This window comes from Dendrobates tinctorius, unplaced genomic scaffold (genome assembly GCF_039654945.1).
Source record: "Dendrobates tinctorius isolate UK_male_01 unplaced genomic scaffold, ASM3965494v1 ptg000016l, whole genome shotgun sequence".
NCBI lineage: Eukaryota > Metazoa > Chordata > Amphibia > Anura > Dendrobatidae > Dendrobates > Dendrobates tinctorius.
This window is the reverse complement of record NW_027361684.1, coordinates 55,281,797-55,306,143: the sequence shown is the minus strand read 5'-3', so window position 1 is coordinate 55,306,143 and position 24,347 is coordinate 55,281,797. Positions and strand designations below refer to the sequence as shown.

Below are 24,347 nucleotides of genomic sequence, written 5' to 3'. Positions count from 1 at the left end.
ACTTTTAATTCTGGCATTCATTGATTGACTTTTTTAACTAAGGAAATCTTATTTATTAACACACACAAACAAATATAAATCTGAAAATTGTGCAAACTAACATTTTATAATATTGGGTACAATATTTATTGATAAATATAAATATATTTTCATACTCACTGTGTTTTTCTGAGCCACCATATCCTAAAAAAGGAACAAAAATAGTTGACATAAACTCAGGAGCCAATATATTTGTTAATAACAATGATGGAATGTCTAGAACTGATAATTGTGTCATTGAATTATTTTGTGTATTATTATAGTGTTCTTATGGCAAACTTCCTTAAAGGGTTATTCCATTTTCATAAAGGAAAAATAAAATTACAAGCAAATTTGCCATTTAGTACGCATTGAAATTTTCAGCAGGTCTACAGATATTAAAACACTTCATTTCTTTTGTTTACAGATGTTGCCTTGGAGACCGACCACTATTGCTAAACAGCAGAAAATGTGCAATGCTTACAAGCTCTTTTCTATTGAGTTTGGAAGCGCTGTTTTGACGCTGGCTAGGATTGATGGGAGTGTGCGGTTACCTCCTAATTCTAGCTGGTAAACTAATGAAGTGTTAGTAAGCCATAAATTGCACAAGCACTATCTGAAAATATTCATCTATGAAGATGGGAATAACTCTAAGTCATCTTTGAGTAATTGTGGGCGATTTCTAATTGGTTATTACAAAATCTTAGGCAGTACATTAACTAGAACTGTTAAAGGTTCAGTTCAAAAGTGACATTTTGCCATGATTTCCTATTTTACCACACATTTTCCTGCAGTGTTATTTCTGTAAAAACAGCTATAAATTGAGTAGATTGTATTCTAGATTCTTAAATAAACAAAACAACGTTAATGAGACTTACCTTAAGTGATAATGATGTATCAGGGTCCGTATCGTGATAAATAATAACATTATTTGCCATGTCAAAACTTTCTCGTACCCCGAGGTGGTAGAAAAGAGAAGGCTGTCTTCCCACATCACTCATGTCCACTACAGCAACATCTGCAATATGAAGAAGGTTAATAATGATTAGGTTGCTTCTTTTACTATTACTCCCATTTCCATCCATTTGTCATTAAAGGGAATTTGTCAGCAGGATTTTGCCACCTAATTTGAGAGAAGTATAATGTAGGGGCAGAGACCCTGATTCCAGTGATGTGTCACTTACTAGGCCGCTTGTTATAGTTTCAATAAAATCAGTGTTTTATCAGCAGGAGATTATCGCTAGAGGACTAGTGGTCTCGTGCTTTGTAGTCCTCTCTTGCTCTGTGTAACCCCGCCCCAGAGCAGCTTTCTGTAAGCGAAAGTAACTAATCAGTGGTGTGGGCGGAGTTGTACAGAGCTCAGCATTCATGGAACTGGTAGATGGGCAGCAAAGAAAACAGTGATTATCAAATTTACAGCATGCAGCTCAGTAAGTGACACATCGCTGTAATCAGGGACTCTGCCTCTACAAATTGGAAAAAGGAAACTGGCCAGCTCATCAGTTACCTAACCCCACTGGAGCACAAAATAAATTGCAGCCACCAACGATGATGGTCAGAATGGAGTAGAAAAAATCCAGCTGAACGCAGCCTTATTTATGATGAATGAGGGAGCTGCGTGCACCAGAAACACATAGATGTTCCGATCTATGGACTAAAAGATATATTTGAAGATGTTTTAATTATATACAAATAAAGCTGAAGATTGCATACCACTGAGCTGGATTTATCCTATACTCTGTCTCTACATCCTGCTGCTCTTGGATTTCACATAGAAAAATCCCGCTGACAGATTCCCTTTAAATTGTTTTGAAAAATATTTATTCAATGGCCGAAAAAAAAAAAAAACCCTTTGCAAAGTTTAAAATATATTTTGAGATATATTTAAAGCACATTAACAACCTGAAATAAATAATACAAATACATGGAAAAATATTGTGCTCCGTGACCCTCTTTAGGCTTGGTTCACACTACATTTACAGGTTCTCTCAAGCTTACGTCAAGATTTCTGGAATTACTGACACAAAATTGAAACAATATTCCACAGTTTCAGAAAGACCCAGGGCCATCAATTCACCAATTATACAATTTATCCCTAAATTACCTGTAACCCACAATGTCATCTGTATGCAATCTGGGGGTTTTCTCAGCAGATGTCAATAATTTACAAAACCATTTACAGTTTCCTATGTTACAGCATTGCAATTTGTCCATAAAAATCAGAAGAGAGATTAAGGCTCTGGGTGGCATCCATTTTTTTTTTACGCACCAATGGACTTGAATGGGCGAGTCCTATCAGATTTACGGAAGAAACTAATGCATGATGCAATTTTTTTTCAAACTGGTGTTTGGTCTGTGAAAAATTGTTCATCTGCAATTGCATTGATTAACATTGGTACAAGTGCTGGCCGACAGCGCTCGGACTGCAAATACAGATGTGTGAACAAGCCATTAAAATAGAGGCAAAATCCCAACAAACCTATGTAAATCAGTGAGGGCCATCTGTGTCCATTTGGATCCATATAACAATGAGTCCATTATAGCGAGTGATGGTGGCAAGAACAGACCCTCATATGTGGAGTAGTTATTTTATCATCTTGCTACTAGTGATGAGTGAGTATACTCGTTGCTCGGGTGATCTCGGAGTATTTTGGCGTGCTCGGAGCTTTAGTTTTCGTCGTCTCAGCTGCATGATTTGCGACTGCTAGACAGCTTGAATACATGTGAGGAATGACTGTTTGTTAGGGAATCTCCACATGTATTCAGCCTGTCTACAAGTCGCAAATCATGCAGCTGAGAGGATGAAAACTAAATCTCCGAGCACGCCAAAATACTCGGAGATCACCCGAACATGCTCAGGGAGACCTCAGCAACGATGCTACTCGCCCATCACTACTTGCTACTACTACTTATTCTGTAGAAGTGTCACAGTCATTCAGACATCACTTTTGTGCTTGCCTATAAATGTAACGAGCCAACGTGCTGGGATAAGGTGTTATCTGAGCATGCTCGAGTGCTAATTGAGTGACTTCAGCGTGCTCGAATATTATGCTCAAGTCCCCGCTGCTGCATGTCTCGCGGCTGTTCGACAGCTACAACACATGCAGGGATTGCCTAACAAACAGGCAATCCGTGCCGTCGAACAGCCGCGAGACACGCAGCAGCGGGGACTCCAACATACTCTTTGAGCACGCCAAAGATACTTATCAGAGCACGTTCGCTCATCACTAGTGCAACAGATCAACAACCAGCTGCTTTAAGGCCAAGTTCATCAATGCTGCAAAGTTTGCAAAATGCTTTTATTACTGGCCTACAGAATAATCCAAAATAGTTTTTTTATTCCACTTTTAGCTGCAAATACTACTAGGTAATTAATATGTACCCCCTAAACAACGCTAAAACCGTAACATTTACTCTTCAGAAAACAAGACCTTATACAGCCACATCAATTTTTTTTTTTTTTTTTTTTTTTTAAAGTTAATGGATGTTAAAATGCAGCGAGGCAGAAAAGCAGCTGTTTATAAGGCACAAACAGGCCGGGTCATTAAGGGATAAAGGAACAGTGTTAGGAAATGCCTGTACATCGGTTTTACAGAAAACATTTATGATCGTGGTAAATTCAGCTTTTATTTTATTCGGGTGGTCATAGATCTTATAAATAGATGAACTTCCTCTGGGAAAAAAAAAAAAGTTAATAACTCCCAACAAAACTTACAGACAGCCTGGGAATTGTTCTGATGTACAAGAATGTTAACCAGAGCTGAGCGCTAAGATTTAAAAGGTTTTAACACGCCACCATTAGAGTACACTGTGTGCGCTGTCTATATTAGCCTGTGTGCGGGTTCACATCTATTTTCCCCCAAAATCTCAAGTCTATGTGAAGAAAAGTGAAAAATAAAAAATAAGCGCCATGTGCCAGTCTCGTCTAATATACTCACCGACTAGAGCACGTACCCGGCAGGCAGCGCCGGCTCCCGCCTGCTATGTGGACGGGCACAAGGAGATGCACAGTGACAGTTTTTTTCTTTATTTTTTGCCTAAAAAAATGACTTGGGAAAACACGGGTGCTAAAAACGAACACACTGATGAAACGCTGATCCATGAAGACTGGATCAACAAGTGCAGGAGGAGAACCTGACACACTCAGATACTAGTAGATGCCACACCATCATGTCACCCAACAGTCTTTGTAAATGATAGTGGGCAACCAATGTGCACAGCAATGTATCTGACAACAGGCGTCATGCAGGGCATAAATAACACATATAACCAAACCTCTGCTCGCTTCTTTGCAATTTCCCTCTCCACTTATCTGTCACCAACATGAATAGTCAGAAAGCTTCTGCCAATGAACCCCAGCTTCCTTCCTTTTCACACCCTACACGAATGGGTTACGTCATCTTTCACGATCCCACAATATCCTCTGCCCCTTGGCTCATGTAATGTACTGCCCTACAGATCTGTCATGTGCGTACAGTATGCCGCTGTAACCCAACACATTGGGAACGGAATAGGAAAAGGATTCTCATGTAAGCTGAAAAAGTTTAAAAAAGAAAAAACCAAAAACAAGGGATGCCAATATGTAAACTTTTCTTTCTGAAGATAGGGAATCCGGCACCACCTCACTGGCCGTGACCATATGACAGTAGCATAATAAATATGGTGGGTAAATAACTGTTTGGCCGAGGTCTCAAGCAAGAGAATTGGGTCGATTATTTTAATAACATTACAATCAAACTGTGATCAGTTTGCTCAGAGTGTCAGCCTAGTGTGGTCTGATTCTCTTGGATGAGGTGAGGAGAAGGTGGAGAACAACACTGTTCTACCTTCTCCATTCCGTGAGATAGCAGAAATCAGGCTGCCCTCAGATGTCATCCCAGTGCAGTCTGATGCTTTCCACGCTCTCATAGACTTGAATGGGAGAGTGTCTTCCAATTTTAGAGTGAAATCGCAGCATACACTGATTTTTTCACCGATTCGGTCAGTGAAAAAAAAAATCGGACATCAGCACTGCCTCATTGAATCACAGATGATTATGAGCAAGCCGAGTTCCATTGTGATGTATGACTGATCAATGAGAAGCTATTGGAGTTTCTTATCGTTCAATACCTGTAGTCCCAGTTTTGTATATTTTACCAAATATTCACAAGAATCTGTGAGGACTTCTGAGAAATATCCGATTGGTTGAGTGTAGGATTCCTTGCTCAACAGTGTGGAAATTTTTCTTGATGAGACTCAGAGCTCCTGCTGTAAAGATTAAATCATGCGTACGTGATACCGGTGATTTCTGTCTCGTATTTCTACTGTACACTGCACAGAAAGATTGTGGCTCCCAACCTTTGATGTCACATCCCTCTATGCTTCCATTACCTATGAGAAAGCTTTGGAAGTGGTTGCCTCCCTCTTGGTCGCTGGGCAAGACCTAGGGACCACAGACTTCAATCTCACCTTGCTCATATCATCCTTAGAAATAATTATTTTCTTTTTGAGGATAATTTTTCCTGCAGAGACACGGGTCCAATGTGGCCCGACTTATGCTAACATCTTCCTGTCGGCCCTTGAGCAGTCTGTGCCGCCATCTGGTCTCTGAGCTCGTGTCCAGTGCTTGCTCAGATATGTAGACGACATTTCATAGCGTGGGATGGTACAATTGAGGAATTGGATATGTTCCAATATGAACTCATTAATATTATTCCTAAAATGCAGTTCATCCTCACTTGTTCAGTCTGAAGCTCAGTTCTTGGACATTTTGGTATAGATGGTGGATGGAAATCTACATTCCGATGTATTGTATATACCAAACCAACTGACCGGAATAACCTCATTCTGTTTGACAGCAATTATCCACACAATATGATCATGTCAATACTTTTCAGCCACATGTTATGGGTCAACAGTAGTTAGAAAATAGGATGTCTCAGATATGTTTTCGTGATGACATGATATACAAGAGCCGGTACCATCGTCAACTCTGCAAACTGTGCGTATGCCCACAGTTAGGTCCAGAAATATTTGGACAGTGACAAGTTTTGGCATTTTAACTGTTTACCAAAACATATTCAAGATACAGTTATATAGTCAATATAGGCTTACAGTGTAGACTCTCAGCTTTAGATTGAAAGTATACACATCCTAATCGGAGTAAAGGGGGTTTTACACATAGCAATATCGCTAGCGATATCGCTATAACATCACCGATTTTGTGACGTTATAGCGATATCGCTAGCAATATCGCTATGTGTGATACTTACCTCCGACCGGCTCCCCCACTGGTTATCGCTGATCGCGCGAGAATGTCCGGCTCCATTTCTCGTCGTCAGCTTCCTGCTGGGGCTTCCTGCTGTGACGACGAGCAACGCGTGGAGGTGGGCGGGAGGACGTCAGGATCGCTGTGTGTGAAAGGTGAGTATCGTGCGCTGCGTCGCTGCTGCATCGCCGTGAGATCTTTCTGTGTGAAAGCTCACTAGCGATCATTTAGCGATGCACCAGCGATCCTGACCGGGTCGGATCGCTGGTCGGATCGCTAAATGTAAAAGGGCCTTAAGAGTTTAGGGATTACAGCTCTTTAATATGTAACGGCCTCTTTTAAAATAATCCTAAGGTAACTGGACAATTATCTCAAAAGCTCTTTAATGGGTTTTTCCCTCAATCTATCATCAATTAAGCAGGCAAAAAGGCTGAAGCTGATTCTAAGTGTGGCATTTGCATTTGGAAGCGGTTGTTGTGAACCCACAACAAGCTCTCAAGAGAAGTGAAACGGACCATCTTAAGGCTGCAAAAATAATAAGAAATCCATCAGAAAAGAAAGATAGCAAATGTTAGGAGTGGTCAAATCAACAGTTTGGTACATTCTGCCAAAAAGAGCACACTGGTGAGCTTGGGAACTCAGAAGGTCTGAAAGTCCACGGAAGACAACAATTGTGGATTATCACAGAATGCTTTCCATGGTGAAGAAAATTCCCTTCACAACATCACCCAAGTTAAGAACACTCTCCAGGAACTGGGTGTTTCAGTATCTAAGGGTACGTGCAGACAATCAGAAATCACTGCAGGGTTCTTGCTGCGTACTTGTGCAGCGTCCAATCCGCAGCGTCCAGCTGTTACACTATAGTGTATGAGATTTCAAGAAATCCCATGCCCACTATGCGTCCAGAGACAGAAGGCCGTGTAGACACTGTGTAGCTGTATTATTTTGGCCTTGTGTAGTAGTAATTTTGGTAATACTGGTCTTTGTATTGTGTATTTTAGGTTAGCAACAGTGGTATACTGTTCTTATACATGTATAGATCCACTTTTAAGTGGCAAAGAGATTGTATGGGAAAACAACTACTTTGGGGTTTGGGTCTCTAATCTTGTAGGACCTTAGCAATGCCTCTATATATTCTGTAGCACTTTACTTTTTAACCCCTTAACTCTTGGAGCTTTTTTCGATTTTTCGTTTTTCGCTCCATTTCTTTCCCGAGCCATAACTTTTTTATTTTTCTGTCAATATGGCCATGTAACGGCTTATTTTTTTGCGGGACGAGTTGTACTTTTGAACGATACCATTAGTTTTAGCATGTCATGTACTCGAAAACGGGAAAAAATTCCAAGTGCGGTGAAATTGCAAAAAAAAGTGCAATCCCACACATGTTTTTTGTTTGTTTTTTTTGCTAGGTTCACTAAATGCTAAAACTGACCTGCCATTATGATTCTCCAGGTTATTACAAGTTCATAGACACCAAACATGTCTAGGTTCTCTTTTATCTAAGTGGTGAAAAAAAAATTCCAAGGTTTGCTAACAAAAAATTGCGCCATTTTCCGGGACCCATTTATCGTGATCTGGGGTTGGGTGAGGGCTTATTTTTTGCATGCCGAGCTGCCGTTTTTAATGATACCACTTTTTTGCAGATACGTTCTTACGGTTGCCCATTATTGAATTTTAATGCAATGTCGCAGCGACCAAAAAAACGCAATTCTGGCGTTTTGATTTTTTTCTTACCACACCATTTAGCAATCAGGTTAATCCTTTTTTTTATGGATAGATCGGGCGATTCTGAAAGCGGCGATACCTAATATGTGTAGGTTTGATTTTTTTATTGTTTTATTTTGAATGGGGCGATTTCAACTTATGTTTTTTTTTAATTTTTAAACACTTTTTTTTTTTACTTTTGGCATGCTTCAATAGCCTCCATAGGAGGCTAGAAGCATGCCATACTTGATCGGCTCTGCTACATATAGGCAATGCTGAGATGTGTTTTCAACTATGCAAGCTTATATCTGGTAACCAGCTCTTTCAATCTCTGCTCTGAATCAACTCCTGTGTTTCTCCACTCCATTCAATGTCAGCAAGCAGTTAATCCTGAATGCTATACATGTGTTTTCAACTATGCAAGCTTATATATGGTATATAGTTATTTCAACTTACTCTGCTTGTCCCCTTATGTTGTGAGGTCAAGAAACTTTTCAAAGTGCTTTATGATCCATGTAGTGCTGGACATGTTTATCTGACCACAACATTTTATTGGGTCATGCTGTCTCAATTTAGTTTGATTGATTAACGAGAAGAGAGAGAGCACAAAAAAAAAATCTAAGCCTTAGCTTCCTATAAATTCAGACATAGCTTGGGGGAGCATTTATGCAGGGGGCATTTATGCACATGTAATCGAAGTACATGTACCAAAGTACAAGGCAGTTATAACATGGCAGTTAGACAGGTAAGACATTTATATACATCTACTCCCTCCTGTACATTTGGAATACAACAAATATATACCATATGCATTTGTGTAATTTATATCCTGGCCTCTGCATTCACACATCCACCTCCCTGGCATTAACTCTCTACACTCCATCCATATCGGCCCCTCGCTCCTTTCCTCTCTTATGTATAGCACTCACGCTCTTTTCACATTGCTAAAATTGCACAGATCCAGTCAGTCCCACCATTCAACATAAGAGACGCTCTCACAAATCACTTAACCATCTGCTCACTCTTTCTATCCTCCTTCTCCAAGTCGCAGGAGACATTGCTCCCAACCCTGGTCCCTCATATTATAGAAAGTCAAACCCCCCAACTGCTACACTCAGAAGCCCCTCTAATCTTATTAATATTCCCTGCATGCCATCTGTCTCTCTTAATTGTGCACTTTGGAATTCTCGCTCAGTGTGTAACAAACTCTCCTTCATTCATGACTTTTTCCTTTCTAATTCTCTTAACCTCCTGGCTCTTACTGAAACCTGGATCCAGCAGTCAGACACTACCGCTGCTGCTGCTCTTTCACACGGGAAATTAGACTTCTCTCATACCCCAAGATCAGACAATAGAGCAGGTGGAGGCGTTGGTCTGCTCCTATCACCAAAATGTACCTTTCAGGTTATCCCTCAACTACCCTCACTAGTCTTCCCTTCTTTTGAGGTCCATGCCGTCAGACTCTACACCCCCTTCTCCATGCGAGTGGCGGTGGTGTATCGTCCTCCCGGCCCTTGTCAACAGTTCCTGGATCATTTTGCCACTTGACGTCCACATTTTCTCTCCTGTGACATCCCTACCCTCATCATGGGAGATTTCAACATCCCCATTGCTCTTCCCCTCTCCCCATCTGCTACTCACCTTTTATCTCTAACCTCCTCTTTTGGCCTTTTGCAGCTTACTAATTCTCCAACGCATGAAGATGGAAACTCCCTCGACTTGGTCTTCTCTCGGCTTTGTGCAGTGGATGATTTTGCAAACTCCCCTCTCCCGCTCTCTGACCACAATCTTCTTTCATTCTCTATCAACAACTGCCAGGCTGCTCAGGTCACCCCCACTGTCCATAACTATAGAAACATACAGGCCACTAAAACCCAGAAACTTACGAAGAACTTGCAGTCTTCATTGTCCCCTATCTCCTCCCTTTCATGTCCTGATTCTGCATTGAAGCATTACAATGAAACACTTCAAAGTGCCCTGGATGAATTTGCACCCCCTATAAATAGAACACAACACAGACGGCGACAACCCTGGCACACCCTGCAAACACGTTTCCTGCAGCGGTGCGCCAAACGTCTGTGGAGAAAATCCAATCTACATGAAGATTTCATCCATTATAATTTTATGCTTAGAACATACAAAACTGCCCTTCACCTCTCCAAACAAACCTACTTCAACACCCTCATCACCTCACTGTCCAATAACCCGAAACGTCTCTTTGACACTTTTCATTCTCTACTCAACCCAAGAGTACAGGCCCCAACCACGGAGCTCCGAGCTGACAATCTGGCCAATTACTTCAAAGAAAAAATTGACCAGATCCGACAGGAAATTATCTCCCAATCACCTCATACCATGCACTGTCCTCCCTCCCCCACTGCATCTAGCTCACTCTCTAATTTTGATCCAGTCACAGAAGTAAGCAGGCTCCTTGCATCTTCTCGCCCAACCACTTGCACCAGTGACCCATTTCCGTCACATCTCCTCCAGTCCCTTTCCCCTGCTGTCACCCCTCACCTAACTAAAATATTTAACCTCTCTCTCTTCTGGTATCTTTCCCTCCTCATTTAAGCATGCCATCATACATCCACTACTAAAAAAACCATCCATCGACCAAAACTGTGCCACTAACTATAGACCTGTCTCTAATCTTCCCTTCATCTCTAAATTCCTGGAACGCCTGGTCCACTCCCTTCTTATCCGCTATCTCTTTGATAACTCTCTTCTCGACCCTCTCCAATCCAGTTTTCGCTCTTTACACTCTACTGAAACTGCCCTCACAAAAGTCTAATGATCTACTAACAGCTAAATCAAATGGTCATTACTCCATGCTAATTCTCTTGGATCTCTCTGCAGCATTCGACACTGTGGATCATCAGCTCCTCCTCACTATGCCCCGTTCCATTGGCCTCCAGGACACCGTTTTCTCCTGGTTCTCCTATCTCTCTGACCGCTCCTTTACTGTATCTTTTGCCGGTTCCTCCTCCTCTCACCTTCCCCTTACTGTTGGGGTTCCTCAAGGATCGGTTCTAGGCCCCCTCCTCTTCTCCTTGTACACTGCCCCTATTGGTCAAACAATCAGTAGATTTGGTTTCCAGTACCATCTCTATGCTGATGACACCCAATTATACGCTTCTTCTCCTGACATCACGCCAGCCTTTCTAGAAAACACCGGCGATTGTCTAAACTCTGTGTCTAACATCATGTCCTCACTATATCTGAAACTGAACCTGTCAAAGACTGAACTCCTTGTGTTTCCTCCCTCTACTAATGTACCTATACCCGACATTGCCATTTCTGTGTGTGGTTCCACTATTACTCCCCAGCAACATGTCCGCTGTCTTGGGGTCATACTTGACTCCGAGCTTTCCTTTGCCCCCCAAATTCGATCACTGGCTCACTCTTGTCATCTGCACCTCAAAAACATTTCTAGAATTCGACCTTTTTTTACTTTTGACTCCGCAAAAATTCTTACTGTTTCTCTTATTCATTCTCGTCTCGACTATTGTAACTCTCTTCTAATCGGTCTCCCTCTTACCAAACTCTCCCCTCTCCAATCTGTCTTGAATGCTGCAGCCAGGATCATATTCCTCACCAATCAATACACCGATGCCTCTACCTTGTGCCAGTCATTACACTGGCTACCCATCCACTCCAGAATTCAGTATAAACTTATTACCCTCACCCACAAAGCCCTCCATGGCTCAGCACCACCCTACAACTCCTCCCTTGTTTCAGTATACCACCATACCCGCGCCCTCCGTTCTGCTGATGACCTGAGGTTAGCATCCTCAATAATCAGAACCTCCCACTCCCGTCTCCAAGACTTTACACGTGCTGCACCAATTCTTTGGAATGCACTTCCCAGGTCAATACGATTAGTCCCCAATCCCCACAGTTTTTAGAGTGCCCTGAAAACGCATTTATTCAGACTGGCCTACCGCCTCAACACATTAACCTAATCTATCCCTGGGTGGCAGTCAAAAGTTTTACCATAACTAGGTTCCCCGCATCATGTTCACACATGCTTTATGCATCCATTAGCCCTCTGTGTCTGTACTTTTACACACTTAACATTATGGCTGGTCCAAACAATCAGGGCAATTGTTACCACCCACCTTTCATAGAATCGTAGAGTTGGAAGGGACCTCCTGGGCCATCTGGTCCAACCCCCTGCTCAAAGCAGGATTCGCTAAATCATCCCAGTCAGATATCTGTCCAGCCTCTGTTTGAAGACTTCCATTGAAGGAGAACTCACCACTTCTCGTGGCAGCCTGTTCCACTCATTGATCACTATGTCAAAAGTTTTTTTCTAATATCTAATCTGTGTCTCCTCCCATTCAGTTGCATCCCATTTCTTCTAGTCATTCCTTGTGCAAATGAGAATAAAGATGATCCTTCTACAATGTGACAGCCCTTTAGATATTTGTAGACAGCTATTAAGTCTCCTCTCAGTCTTCTCTTTTGCAAACTAAACATTCCCAAATCCTGCAACCTTTCCTCATAAGACAGGGTTTGCAGACCGGTCACCATTCTGGTCGCTCTTTTCTGAACTTGCTCCAGTTTGTTGAGGTCTTTTTTTAAAATGTGGTGCCCAAAACTGGACACAATATTCCAGATGAGGTCTGACCAAAGAGGAGTAGAGGGAAATAATGACCTTCACGTGATCTAGACTGTATGCTTCTGTTAACACATCCTAGAATTGCATTTGCCTTTTTTGCTGCTGCATCACACTGTTGACTCATATTCAGTCTGTGATCTATTAGTATACCCGTCTTTTTCACATGTGCTGTTGCTTAGCCCTATTCCTCCCATTCTGTATATGATTTTTTCATTTTTATTGCCCAGATGTAGTACTTTGCATTTTTCCCTGTTAAAAACCATTCTGTTAGTTGCTGCCCACTGCTTTATATCTTTTTGAATCCTCTCTCTCTCTTCTCTAGTATTAGCTATCCCTCCTAGCTTTGTGTCATCAGCAAATTTAATCAGTTTACCCTCAATTCCTTCATCTAAATTGTTGATAAAGATGTTGAACAATACAGGGCCCAGGACAGAGCCCTGTGGTACCCCACTTGTGACATTCTTCCAACTGGATGTGCAGCCATTTATGACCACTCTTTGGGTCCGATCACTAAGCCAGTTATGAATCCACCTAACAGTTGCCTTGTCCATTCCATACTTAGTCATTTTTTCAATAAGGATTGTATGAGATACCTTTAGACCATGTGATGGTCGAAACGTCGCATTTTGTCATGGCACAATAAATGTTTATATATTTTTCACCCGGATGAGATGCTGTTCTTCTTCATCATTTGGATTTCGTGTCCAATTGGGTCTTTGGACTTTGAACGTGCCTCTCTTGGATCAAGGAGTTGCTGTCAGCCACTTTTTCTTCTATGTTGTATGAGATACTTTGTCAAATGCTTTGCTGAAGTCAAGATATACTATATCAACAGCATTTCCTTGATCCACCCAATCGGTGATTCCGTCATAGAAGGAAATTAAGTTAGTCTGACATGACTTATTAGTTACAAACCCATGCTGACTCTGTTTAATCACTTCATTGTTATCCAGGTACTGAAATACATGTTGTTTAATAATTTGTTCAAAGATCTTTCCTGGTATAGAAGTCAGACTCACCGGCCTATAGTTGCCTGGGTCCACCTTCTTCCCCTTTTTGAAGATAGGAACAACATTTGCTCTTCTCCAGTCTTCTGGGACTTCTCCTGTTCTCCAAGAATTTTCAAAGATTATGGAGAGGGGTTCAAAAATTTATTCTGCTATCTCCTTCAGTACTCTGGGGTGTAATTCATCTGGACCTGGAGACTTGAATTCATTTAGGTTAGCTAAGTGTTTCCTCACTATCCTTCTGTTTATAGATATCCTGGATTCTTCTATTCCCTTAATAGGACAGTGAAGAACAGTTGATGTTACATTTCCTTTCTGAGAGAAAACAGATGCAAAATAGGAATTTAAAAGTTCGGCCTTCTCAACATCCTGTCTTACCATTTCATCATTTTCATCCTGTAAAAATCTTATAGCATCTTTGACTTTTCTTTTACTTTTGACATATCTCCAAAATCCTTTATTATTGCTTTTGACATCTCTTGCAAGCCTCAATTCATTGTCAGCTTTATATAATCTGATTTGTGCCCTGCAGGTTCTGCAAACAGCATTATATTCTTCTTTAGATATGGCTCCCTCTTTCCATTTTATAAACATTTTTTTCTTCCTTTTTAGCATGTGCCTAAGTTCTGTGCTCTTCCATCCTGGTTTCCTTAAATGCTTCCTATTCTTCCCTCTTCGGAATTGTTAACAATTGTGCTTTGAGAATTTCATTTTTCAAGATTTCCCATCCTTCCTGGACATTTTTGTCTTTAAGGATATCCAGCCATTGGATCCCTCCAATTCTCTTTCTGAATCCCTTAAAATCTGCCTTTCTGAAATCTAACCTTGACGTCTGAGTCTTCACAGGTCTTCCTCCTCTAGTTATCCAAAATTCTAAAATAGCATGATCGCTACCTCCTAGGGTCCCAGCCACTTTTACCTCCTCAACCATTTCCTCCCTGTTTATAAGGATTAGATCCAAGGTAGCAGTTCCCCTTGTTTTCTCCCCTACCTTTTGGAAGATAAAGTTGTCAGCAAGAGAGGATAAGAATTTCCTTGACCTGTTAGTTTTGCCTGAGAGAGATTCCCAACAAATGTCTGGATAGTTGAAATCTCCCGTGAAAACTATGTCATATTTTTTAGAGAACTTGGCCATTTGATGCATAAAGAGTTCATCCATATCTTCGTGTCTACCTCTTTCCTCATAGACTGTAAGCTTGCGAGCAAAGCCCTCATTCCTCTTGGTATTTGTTATAATCTATGTTATTATTGTTATGCTGTAATGTCTATTGTCTGTTCAAATCCCCTCTGAAATGTAAAGTGCTGTGGAATATGTCGGTGCTATAGAAATAAAATGTATTATTATTATTATTATAGTATTACTGTATTGCTATGTGCGCCGACCACTGGTTGGCACTCATAGCAATGTGCCGGCAACAACCATAGAGGTCTCTATGAGACCTCTGGTTGTCAAGGCAACGCGTCACTGACCCCCAATCACGTGACGGGGGTCGGCGATGCGCTCATTTACGGCCGGGCGTCGGAAGTACTAGTTAAATGCCCGCTGTCAGCGTTTGACAGCGGGATTTCACTAGTTAATAGGCGCGGGTAGATCGCGGGCACATGTCAGCTGTTTATAACAGCTGACATGTCGCAGCTTTGAGGTGAGCTCACCACCGGAGCCCACCTCAAAGCAGGGGATACTTACCGCTGACGTAGTATTACGTCAGCTGTAAGTAAGGGGTTACTGGGGACTTGCATAGACAATAAAGACATTACAGAGTAACACATAACACAACACATACTGTACCAAGAGGAATGACCAAGCTTACAATCTATGAGGAAATAGCGGAGACACGAAAGGTGGATGGTAAAAGGTGCTTGTATTGTATGGTTCAGCCATCAATACGATAGGGTATTCACATAACGAATAATGAACCGGTCACCAGCCAGTATGTGTACAAGTACAGACACAGAGGGCTAATAAGTTAGTGGAGGGTATGTGAACAGATGCTACGAGGGTTCTGATTTGGAAGTGAGGTGAGGCTATAGGACAGTCTAAAGAAATGCATTTTTAAGCCATGGTTAAGACTGTGGGTACTGGAAAGTAATCTAATTGTCCTGGGTAATGCATTCCAAAGAATTCTCACAGAATGCAAGAATTCTTGGAGACGGGAGTAGGAGTTTCGGATTGAGCATGTTAGTCTTTGGAAATTATTAGAATGGAGGGGACGGGTAGGGTGGTAGACTGAGAGGACAGTGGAGATGCTGGGTGCTGCTGAACCGTGGAATGCTGTGTGGGTGAGAGAGATAACTTTATATTGAACTCTCTAGCAGGTGGGCTACCAGTGCAGCAGCTGGCACAGGATAGAGGCATTAGATTAATGGTTGAAAAGGAATATGATCCTAGCTGACCCATTTCTCTCAGTAATCATCAATCCAATGTAAGTGCAGAAGTCGCAGCATGGTGGCTCAGTGGTTTGCACTGCAACCTTGCAGCACTGGGTTCAAATCCTACAAAGAACAATATCTGTAAGGAGTTTGTATGTTCTCCCCGTGTGTGCATGGGTCTCCTCTGGTTTCTTCCCAAACTCTAAAGACATACTGATAAGGAATTTAGGTTGTGAGCCTCATTGGGGACAGTGAAGATGTATATAAAGAGCTGCCGAATACGATAGAGCTATATAAGCAAAGAATAATAATAAAATTATATATATTTATATGTGCTTCTGTGCACTTTCTGCTACAGTACACTGCCTAACCGATTTTATCTTTTGCTATTTATATCAGTAAATCTGCCTGCGTGATGTTACATCATTGCTAGCTGGTTTCTCTGAGAGCCCAACTCTCATACACTTTTCCACTGGAGCTTGTAATTACCAGGCAGAATTGAGTTGTGTTTGTTGTCTGCTGCTGACAGGTCTGTGATATGAAACTGCAAATGTTGCTCTGTTGATGCATATGGCAAAGGATTATCTTCTGCTATACGGATCAAGACAGTTGCATTTGCAGTTTCACATCACTGATCTGTCAGCAGCATGTTATTTTGGGGAAAGAAAAACATTAAAGCAGAAAAACTTCATACCATCTCTGAAACATGGTGGTGATAGTATTATAATTTGGGCCTGTTTTACTGCATCTGATGCATACTGGCATGCCATCATTAAAGAAGTCGTCCACTTCTTGGGCAACCCCTTCTCACACTCCACGCTTAGACGCAATAAAATAAAACTATACTCACGTGTTGTTGTGACACGTGACTCCGGCACCCAATCAGCACTATTACTGTCCCCGCCTCCTGTGGAACTGAAGATGAAGAGAAAGTGAGAGTGCAGCTGCTGCCTGGACTTCCTCTTCATGTTCAATTTGTCCAAAGGCAGAGACAGTGATTTCAGCACTGATTGGGCACCAGGGCTACATGTCACAACAACCACATGGGAGCCCCTGTGGGAGAGCGAGTGTCGGCACCGTTGGAACAGCACCAGCAAGGGAAATAAGTTTTTTTGCTTTTTTTTATTTATCGGGGCCAAACATTTAGATCAAGGGGTTGACCAAGCAGTAGACAACCCTTTTAAATGGAACAATGAATTCTGAATTTTAGCAGAAAATTCTAAAGGAAAATGACAGAACATCTATCCATAAGATGAATCTCAAGAGAATGTGGGCCATGCTGCAATGCAATGACCCAAAGCACAGAAGTCATTCTACAAAAGAATAAAGAAAAATAAAGGTAACGCTTTCAAACGTTCAATTCAAAGTTCTGAAGTTCTGACCTTAGTGCTATACCAATTCTGTGGAAGGGCCTAAAGTGAGCAGATCATGGAAGAAAACCCACCATCATTACAGAATTGAAGCCATTACAGAATTAAATCTGTTTTGTAAGGAGGAATTGGATCATGAATTCTCTCTCTTTATCTGCTTTAAGAACTTGTGTGAAAATCAGGTAAAGCGAGCATGCGCACACTTGTTGCTTTCATTACTGAACACCAATGTGGCACACACAAAGCAAGATTACGTCCCAATACTGACCAGTGCAAAAACAAGACATTCTTTGTGTGCAAAGTTTCTGTTCTCTGCTCTCCTGTCCCACGCCAGCCTCCTATGCAGCAGTCACAGTGTCTCCCACGTGATGTATAAAGAGCAGTCTAAGTGTATCCTATGTGATGTATACAGCAGTGTTGGTGTCTCCTGTGATATATACACAGCAGTCTTGGTGATTCCAATGTGATTTTATATATATTTATATATACATATACATACAGCAGTCTCAGTGTGTCCTCTGTGATGTATGCTAAAGACCTTTCACTGCTTGAGTTTTAGAAACATTACATGAGTGATGAATTTCCCACACTGAGGGGACATGCACTGAAATATTCATATGTGTTTGGCACAAATTATATTTGCGATCTGTTCTTTTCAACATTTACCATCACAAAAAGTCGACTGCGTTCCAGACTGACTGACATAAAAAACATCTACCATCATGCTTTTCACCAAGGAGAAGCAGTATCAGTCAGCACATTAAACGTTATGTTTGACCAAATATAGCAGGCTAGTTTTTAGGTTGAAAAATTTTGTACAGCCTGTCAATTATACATTCTAGCCCTTGGCAGAAAAAAGGTTCCTCGTCCTGGTTTAGACCAATAATATTTGAGCCCAAACACTTGCAAGTGTCAACAGTTAAATTTGGCCCAAAAAAAACAGACGTGTCTTGGAGCAAACCGTCCTATTAGAGCCATGCATTCAAAAATTATGCCCTGATACATCATTTTCTTTGCTCCTGTTATTTGTTTAGTTTTGCATCTTTTTTGTTTGCATCCAATTCATTGTTCTATTTGAGCAATTGTTTAAGTCTATTTTCTATTTTCTCGCCTGTTTTTTTCTGCTTTGAGAACAAGCAGCGGTGTTCACAAAGCCATAAACCTTACTCCAGCAGGGACTGCGGTAGAATTTGAGAAGAGGCATACACAGAGGCGCACACCAATTGTCTGACACTCCAGATTCATTAAAAGGTCAGCGCCCCATGCGGGCAGGGTCTCAATGACACCGGCGCCTATTCCAGCTGGATGTGCAGCAGAACATACACTAAAGTCTATATTGGGGCAGAGACTCTCCAGGGCCCTGCAGCCAATCAGAGTCCACCAGCTGACATCAGCAGGTGGCACATGGCAGTGACGTCATACGTCGCCCACAACCGGCAAATGTCAGCTGCAGGCCTCTGTGTTGGCTATAGAAGAGGAAGCCACACGTCGTGAGAAGGTGAATAGAATGTGTTGGGGTTTTTTCTATGTGTTAGAGAATAGTGTCATATATACCAATAAGTGGCCTAGGATGGGGGCATATATAATAGGAAAGAACCCAGGACGGGGGTCATATATACCAAGAAGTGGCCCAGGATGGGGGTATATATAACAGGAATGAACCCAGGACGGGGGTCATATATAACAGGAAATAACCCAGGACGGGGGTCATATATAACAGGAAAGAACCCAGGACGGGGGCATATATACCTGGAAGGAATCCAGGATGGAGGACATATACCCCAGGAAGGAACCCAGGATGGGGGCATATATACCAAGAAGTGGCCCAGGATGGGGGCATATATACCAGGAAGGAATCCAGGATGGAGGACATATATACCAAGAAGTGGCCCAGGATGGGGGCATATATAACAGAAAGGAATCCAGGATGGAGGACATATACCAGGAAGGAACCCAGGATGGGGGCATATATACCAAGAAGTGGCTCAGGATGGGGGAGCATATATACCAGGAAGGGGCCCAGGATGGGGGGAGCATATATACCATGATGGGTCATAGGATGGGGTTACCTTGGAATCCCTCGTAAAGACTAAGCTGTATCCTGCCTGTCCGCGGAGGTTGGCACCCTAGGGGGGAACGTTGTGGCGCCCCCGCTCAACGATGGCTGTCCCTAGGGGCCCTGATAAGCCCTACCGCCACTAGTGGTCCCTTCTACCCGATGCAAGATATGGGAACCCCTATCTCTAGACAGAGACCAAGCTGCTCTAAAGAGGACCCTGTGTCCCAAAGCAAAGAGGTTAAAATTAAATAGAACACATATGGCAATCGGTGGTCAGATTAGAGCAAGAGACATCATAATAGAAAAAACAGTTTGTGAATAGTGCCTCAATCTCATGTAGAAGATCTCTTAATATATAGAAAAGGCACTGACTCTAATAAGTCATAACACACAGAACGGATAAAGGCTATATCCCATTGCTGTATACATACAGAAAAAATGCAGAACTGCCACAGCGATACTCATCTGCATTTTCTGCCACCTGCCAACAACCAGTTAACGCCTCAACGCAATAATATTGCACGCCCCACTTTTCAGTTTTCGGCTTTCCACAAAAATTTAAAATAACCAATAAATTTCGTTCAACTTCACAATTGTGTCCCACTTGTTGTTGATTCTTCACCAAAAATTTACATTTGGTATCTTTATGTTTGAAGCATGATATGTGGGAAAAGGTTGAAAAGTTCCAGGGGCCCGAATACTTTCGCAAGGCACTGTAGAAGTGGAGAATGAAGCCATCGCTGATAGGCAGCAGGAATTGCGACATAATGTTATCCAAGCCCTGGGAAAGGCAGTGCTGGCACTGGATGTGTTATTATTTTACTGTGTGGAAATATATGGATTCAGAAGGGCTTGTCCAAGTAGTGGACGACCCCTTTAATGAATCAGGAGAATCTGATTCCAGCATGTCCTCATCAGGACTCGCATAAACAACAGGGGTCTTAGTGAATCAGGGACTATGATCCTGTATCCATGCACTGCGACATGTACAGTAAGTACTCTTTCAGCTTTTATGCGTCATATCCTTAGCTTTCTAAGAAACTTTTGTATCTGTGCTTCATGCCAAGATAAACTCACATAAGTTCCTTGTACATTTTTAGAAATTTTTACATAAGTCAGATTTCAGCCTGACATATAACAAGCTCAGACTTGCCTTTCTATACGGCACTGGGAAGAGAGGTGGGAATGTACGCCCACGCTAATCATCCCTCAGGGGAAATCTTGCATTTTGCCCAAAACATGAAGAATAAAAAGCAAAGAATTAATATGTGTAATAATGATCACTACTTCATCATACATCACATGTATGTAAAATATTTCTAACAATATGATTTCTAATATATATATATAGTGCTCATGTTTGTTTCATACACATATGCAATATACGGTACATCAAAATAAACGCAAACATTTCCCATGCCACGATGAAGTTAGGGGATGAAATTACAAGTGTCTGGGATCAATCATTTCATAAAATATTGTAACATGAAAATAAGGATAATAACTTCAGAAGTCTATAAATGAGAGTGAAATAGAATAGCCTGGAAAATTTGAGAAGTACAGTACATGTCTGCCTGCTCTGTACATCCTGGGGGAAGGGGATAAAACTGGAACAAAATAAAATTAGATAAGGGTTGTAAAATTTGGGAGGTGTAGGTGTTAATTTAAGGTGTTAATTCGTTGTTAAAAAATGGGTGGGCTCCCGCGGTAATTTGTCAATGCGGGAGCCCACACACTTTTTTACAATGAATTAACCCCTTAAATTAACACCTACACCTCCCAAATTTTACACATCAACCCTTATCTAATTACTAAGGAAAGACATACAAAAAAAAACATGAAATGAAATGGTTTACTGTATGTAAACCATGTGTCATTTCATGTTGGGTTGGGGAATGATTTGACAAAAGCCGGCAATTGAATTAGCGGCTATTATGCTACGAAGAACTCTGTGAAATATAAATATATATGTGTCACAATGACGTGTATACATATATATATGTATTTTATGTGTCTATATCTATTCTTTCGTTTGTGTTATAAAACCTGTCAGTGTAATTTTACTGTATCGCGCACTGAATTGCCGGCTTTTCTAAAGGACACCGGGTGCGTATTTCTCGCAAGTCACACATCTGGTCCGTGTGTAATGCGTATTTTTAGCGCACCCATAGACTTTCATTGGCGTACTACGGGCATAGTACGCTGACAATTGCAGCATGCTGCGATTGGCACGGACCGAAGAATACAGACGAGAAATATACGGCTGATGGGAGCTGCCCCATAGAGAATCATTGGTCTGTGTGTAATGCGTGCTTTTAACGCCTCTCACTCGTCCGTATTCCTCTCTAGTGTGACCCCGGCCTAACGGTACCCTTACTTCCCTAAAGCCAGATTGCCACTAAGGATAAGGAAGGAATTCTCTGTCTTTTAAAGACCAAATGGATGATGCCATACTAGGGGTTTTTTGACTTCCTTGTAAGGAGACGATGTATTCCTTCCTTATAGGGAACCTGTCATGTCCGTTGTAGCATGTAAACTGCACCAAGTGCGTGGTTAGTGATGCAACATGTATCACTTACATGTTCTTGTTCTCGGGGTTGCGCCAAAGTCACTCAAATCCAATTTGAAAATCCCGCACTTGCGCAGTGTATCATGGAAGCCGCGCTTGCGCAGTGTCAGCGTGGGGAGCTGCTTGTCACGGCGAATACGCGGCTCCCCGATCGACATTGCGCAAGAGCGGCTCCATGATACACTGTGCAATTCCAGGAACATCATTCAAATTACATGGGCAGCAACAACCGTGACTGAACCCAATGAAGAACACCCCTATGGCTAAATGAGAAGATACCAGATAACTATATAAAGTGCTTTCACACATGATTACAGCGTCGTTTTTAAGGAAAAAAAATGTGTTAGTGATGTACATTGCATCACTAACAACACACTGGGGACAGTCTACATTGCTAGAAAGGACATGACAGGTTCCCTTTAAAGAGAATCTGTCAGCAGGATTTCACCCCCCAAACTATTTGCACAGTTAGGTCCACAAATATATGGACAGTAACACAAGTGTTGGCATTTTAGCTGTTTACTAAAATATATTCAAGATATAGTTATAAAATCAGTTTGGGTTTAAAGTGCAGATTCTCAGCTTTAATTTGAAAGTATTTCACATCCTAATTGAAGTGAGGCTGTGTGCACACAGTGCATTTTGATGCGTTTTTTCCGTGCGGAAATGGACCAAAAATGCTATAGAATCCTTAGGCAAGCTAATTCAATGACAATTCTGAAGTGTTGTGCACATGATCAGTAAATTTCCTGAGTATTTGCAGTGCATTTTTTTTTGCAGCATGTCAATTCTTTGTGCATTTCTGCAGCTTTTTTCACCCATTGACTTCAATTGAGTCAGTCAAATCTGCAGCAAAAACGCAGGTATAAAAATGTTTGCAGATTTGCTGAGTTTTTGTTTGCATTTTCAGGTACTTCCTATGGTGTTTCCCACGCTGTCATCTGTGTGACAGTGTGGGAAACACCAGCCTGGCAGTTCTTATTGGCGGTAATGCAAAAAGCAGGCATGGGCAGATGAGACTACTGCTCAAGAAATTACATCACAAAACTTTTTTTTAAATATCTTTATTTAGCTCAAAAAAGCCTTCATTGCTGTACAAAAGAGGCATACAAAAATGCGCGTTTTTGCTGCAGCATTTTTCCTACCAAGAGATGCAGAAATTTCTGCAAACAAGTACTCAATGTGCGCACATAGCCTAAGGGTTAAGAAATACAGCTCTTTAATACGTAGCTGACTCTTTTTAAAAATAAGTACACATAATTGGTAACGCCAAGTCAGGAATGACCTGACTTCTAAAACTGTCCAACTAGATAACTCTTTAGTGAACATTGCAAAATGAATAAATAAAAAACGAGGCAAAAACAATGCTCTAACATCATACTGTCGAACAAAAAAAGAAATAAAACGTGATCAAAAAGATCAATGTAAATAAAAATGGTATCTCTGAAAACGTCATCTTGTGCCGCAAAAAACAAGCCGCCATACAGCTCCATAAGCAGAAAAATAAAAACGTTATAGCTTTCAGAATTAAGAGATGCAAAAATTAATATTATTTCTGTAAAATAGTTTTTGTCGTGGAAAAGCGCCAAAACATGAAAAAAAAATAATATATCTATCTATCTATCTATCTATCTGTGTTACCGCTGTAATTGTACTGACAGGAAGAATAAAGCCGCCTTACCAATTTTACCACACTCAGAACAGCATTAAAGAAAACCACAGAAAACAAATTTCTGAATTGCATGTTTTTGTTCCTTCTGCCTCCAAAAAAAGGAGTAGAAAGTGATAAAAAAAATGTCATGTGTCCGGAAATGGTACCCATAAAATATCAGTAAAACAGTCAAAATATGGAAAAATTATAGCTCTCAAAATATAGCGATTGAAAAAAAAAATAAGCATGTATTTCATTGTGAGACACCATCCAGGCATAAAAACCCAATATACCGTAAATCTCTATCGCAGTAATTGCACCGACCCGAAGAATAAAGTAAACTATTCTCCTTTCCAGCACAAGGAACGACGTAAAAAGTAAACAAAACCAATTCTTCAGCTGTTGATTTGTTCCTTCTGCCTCCCAAAGATCACAGCACTTGAGCACTTACACCCGGGTTTCCGTGCAAAACCCTGAAATACGTGTTTCAGACGGAACCTCCTGCAGAAGTTTCCCTATAAAGAAACAGATGGAGACACTGTGGACACAGTGTGGCATGTGGTGAGGCGGTGTCTTTAGGCATGCATAAAAGCGCAGTTCGCCACAGTCTTGTGCACTTCTGAAAAAAAGGACACCGCTGAACAGAGCTAACTCTGCTGCCACATTATAGTGAATGGATTATTCGATGCTTTCATCTGAATCACGTCCCTCGGAGATTTTAGATGGAAACC

At 41.4% G+C, this 24,347-nt stretch overlaps 1 protein-coding gene across 1 annotated transcript in view; it reads right to left on the bottom strand.

Annotated features, from left to right (window-relative positions):
• Nucleotides 1–24,347, bottom strand: part of MAP3K15 (mitogen-activated protein kinase kinase kinase 15) — a 228,886-nt gene that overhangs the window by 174,362 nt on the left and 30,177 nt on the right. Inside the window, exons 2-3 of the mRNA XM_073565877.1 lie at nt 897–1,036; nt 160–183 (exon numbers count right to left, since the gene is read on the bottom strand). Coding sequence (XP_073421978.1) covers nt 160–183; nt 897–1,036 — 164 coding nt within the window. The remainder of the gene's footprint in view (nt 1–159; nt 184–896; nt 1,037–24,347) is intronic.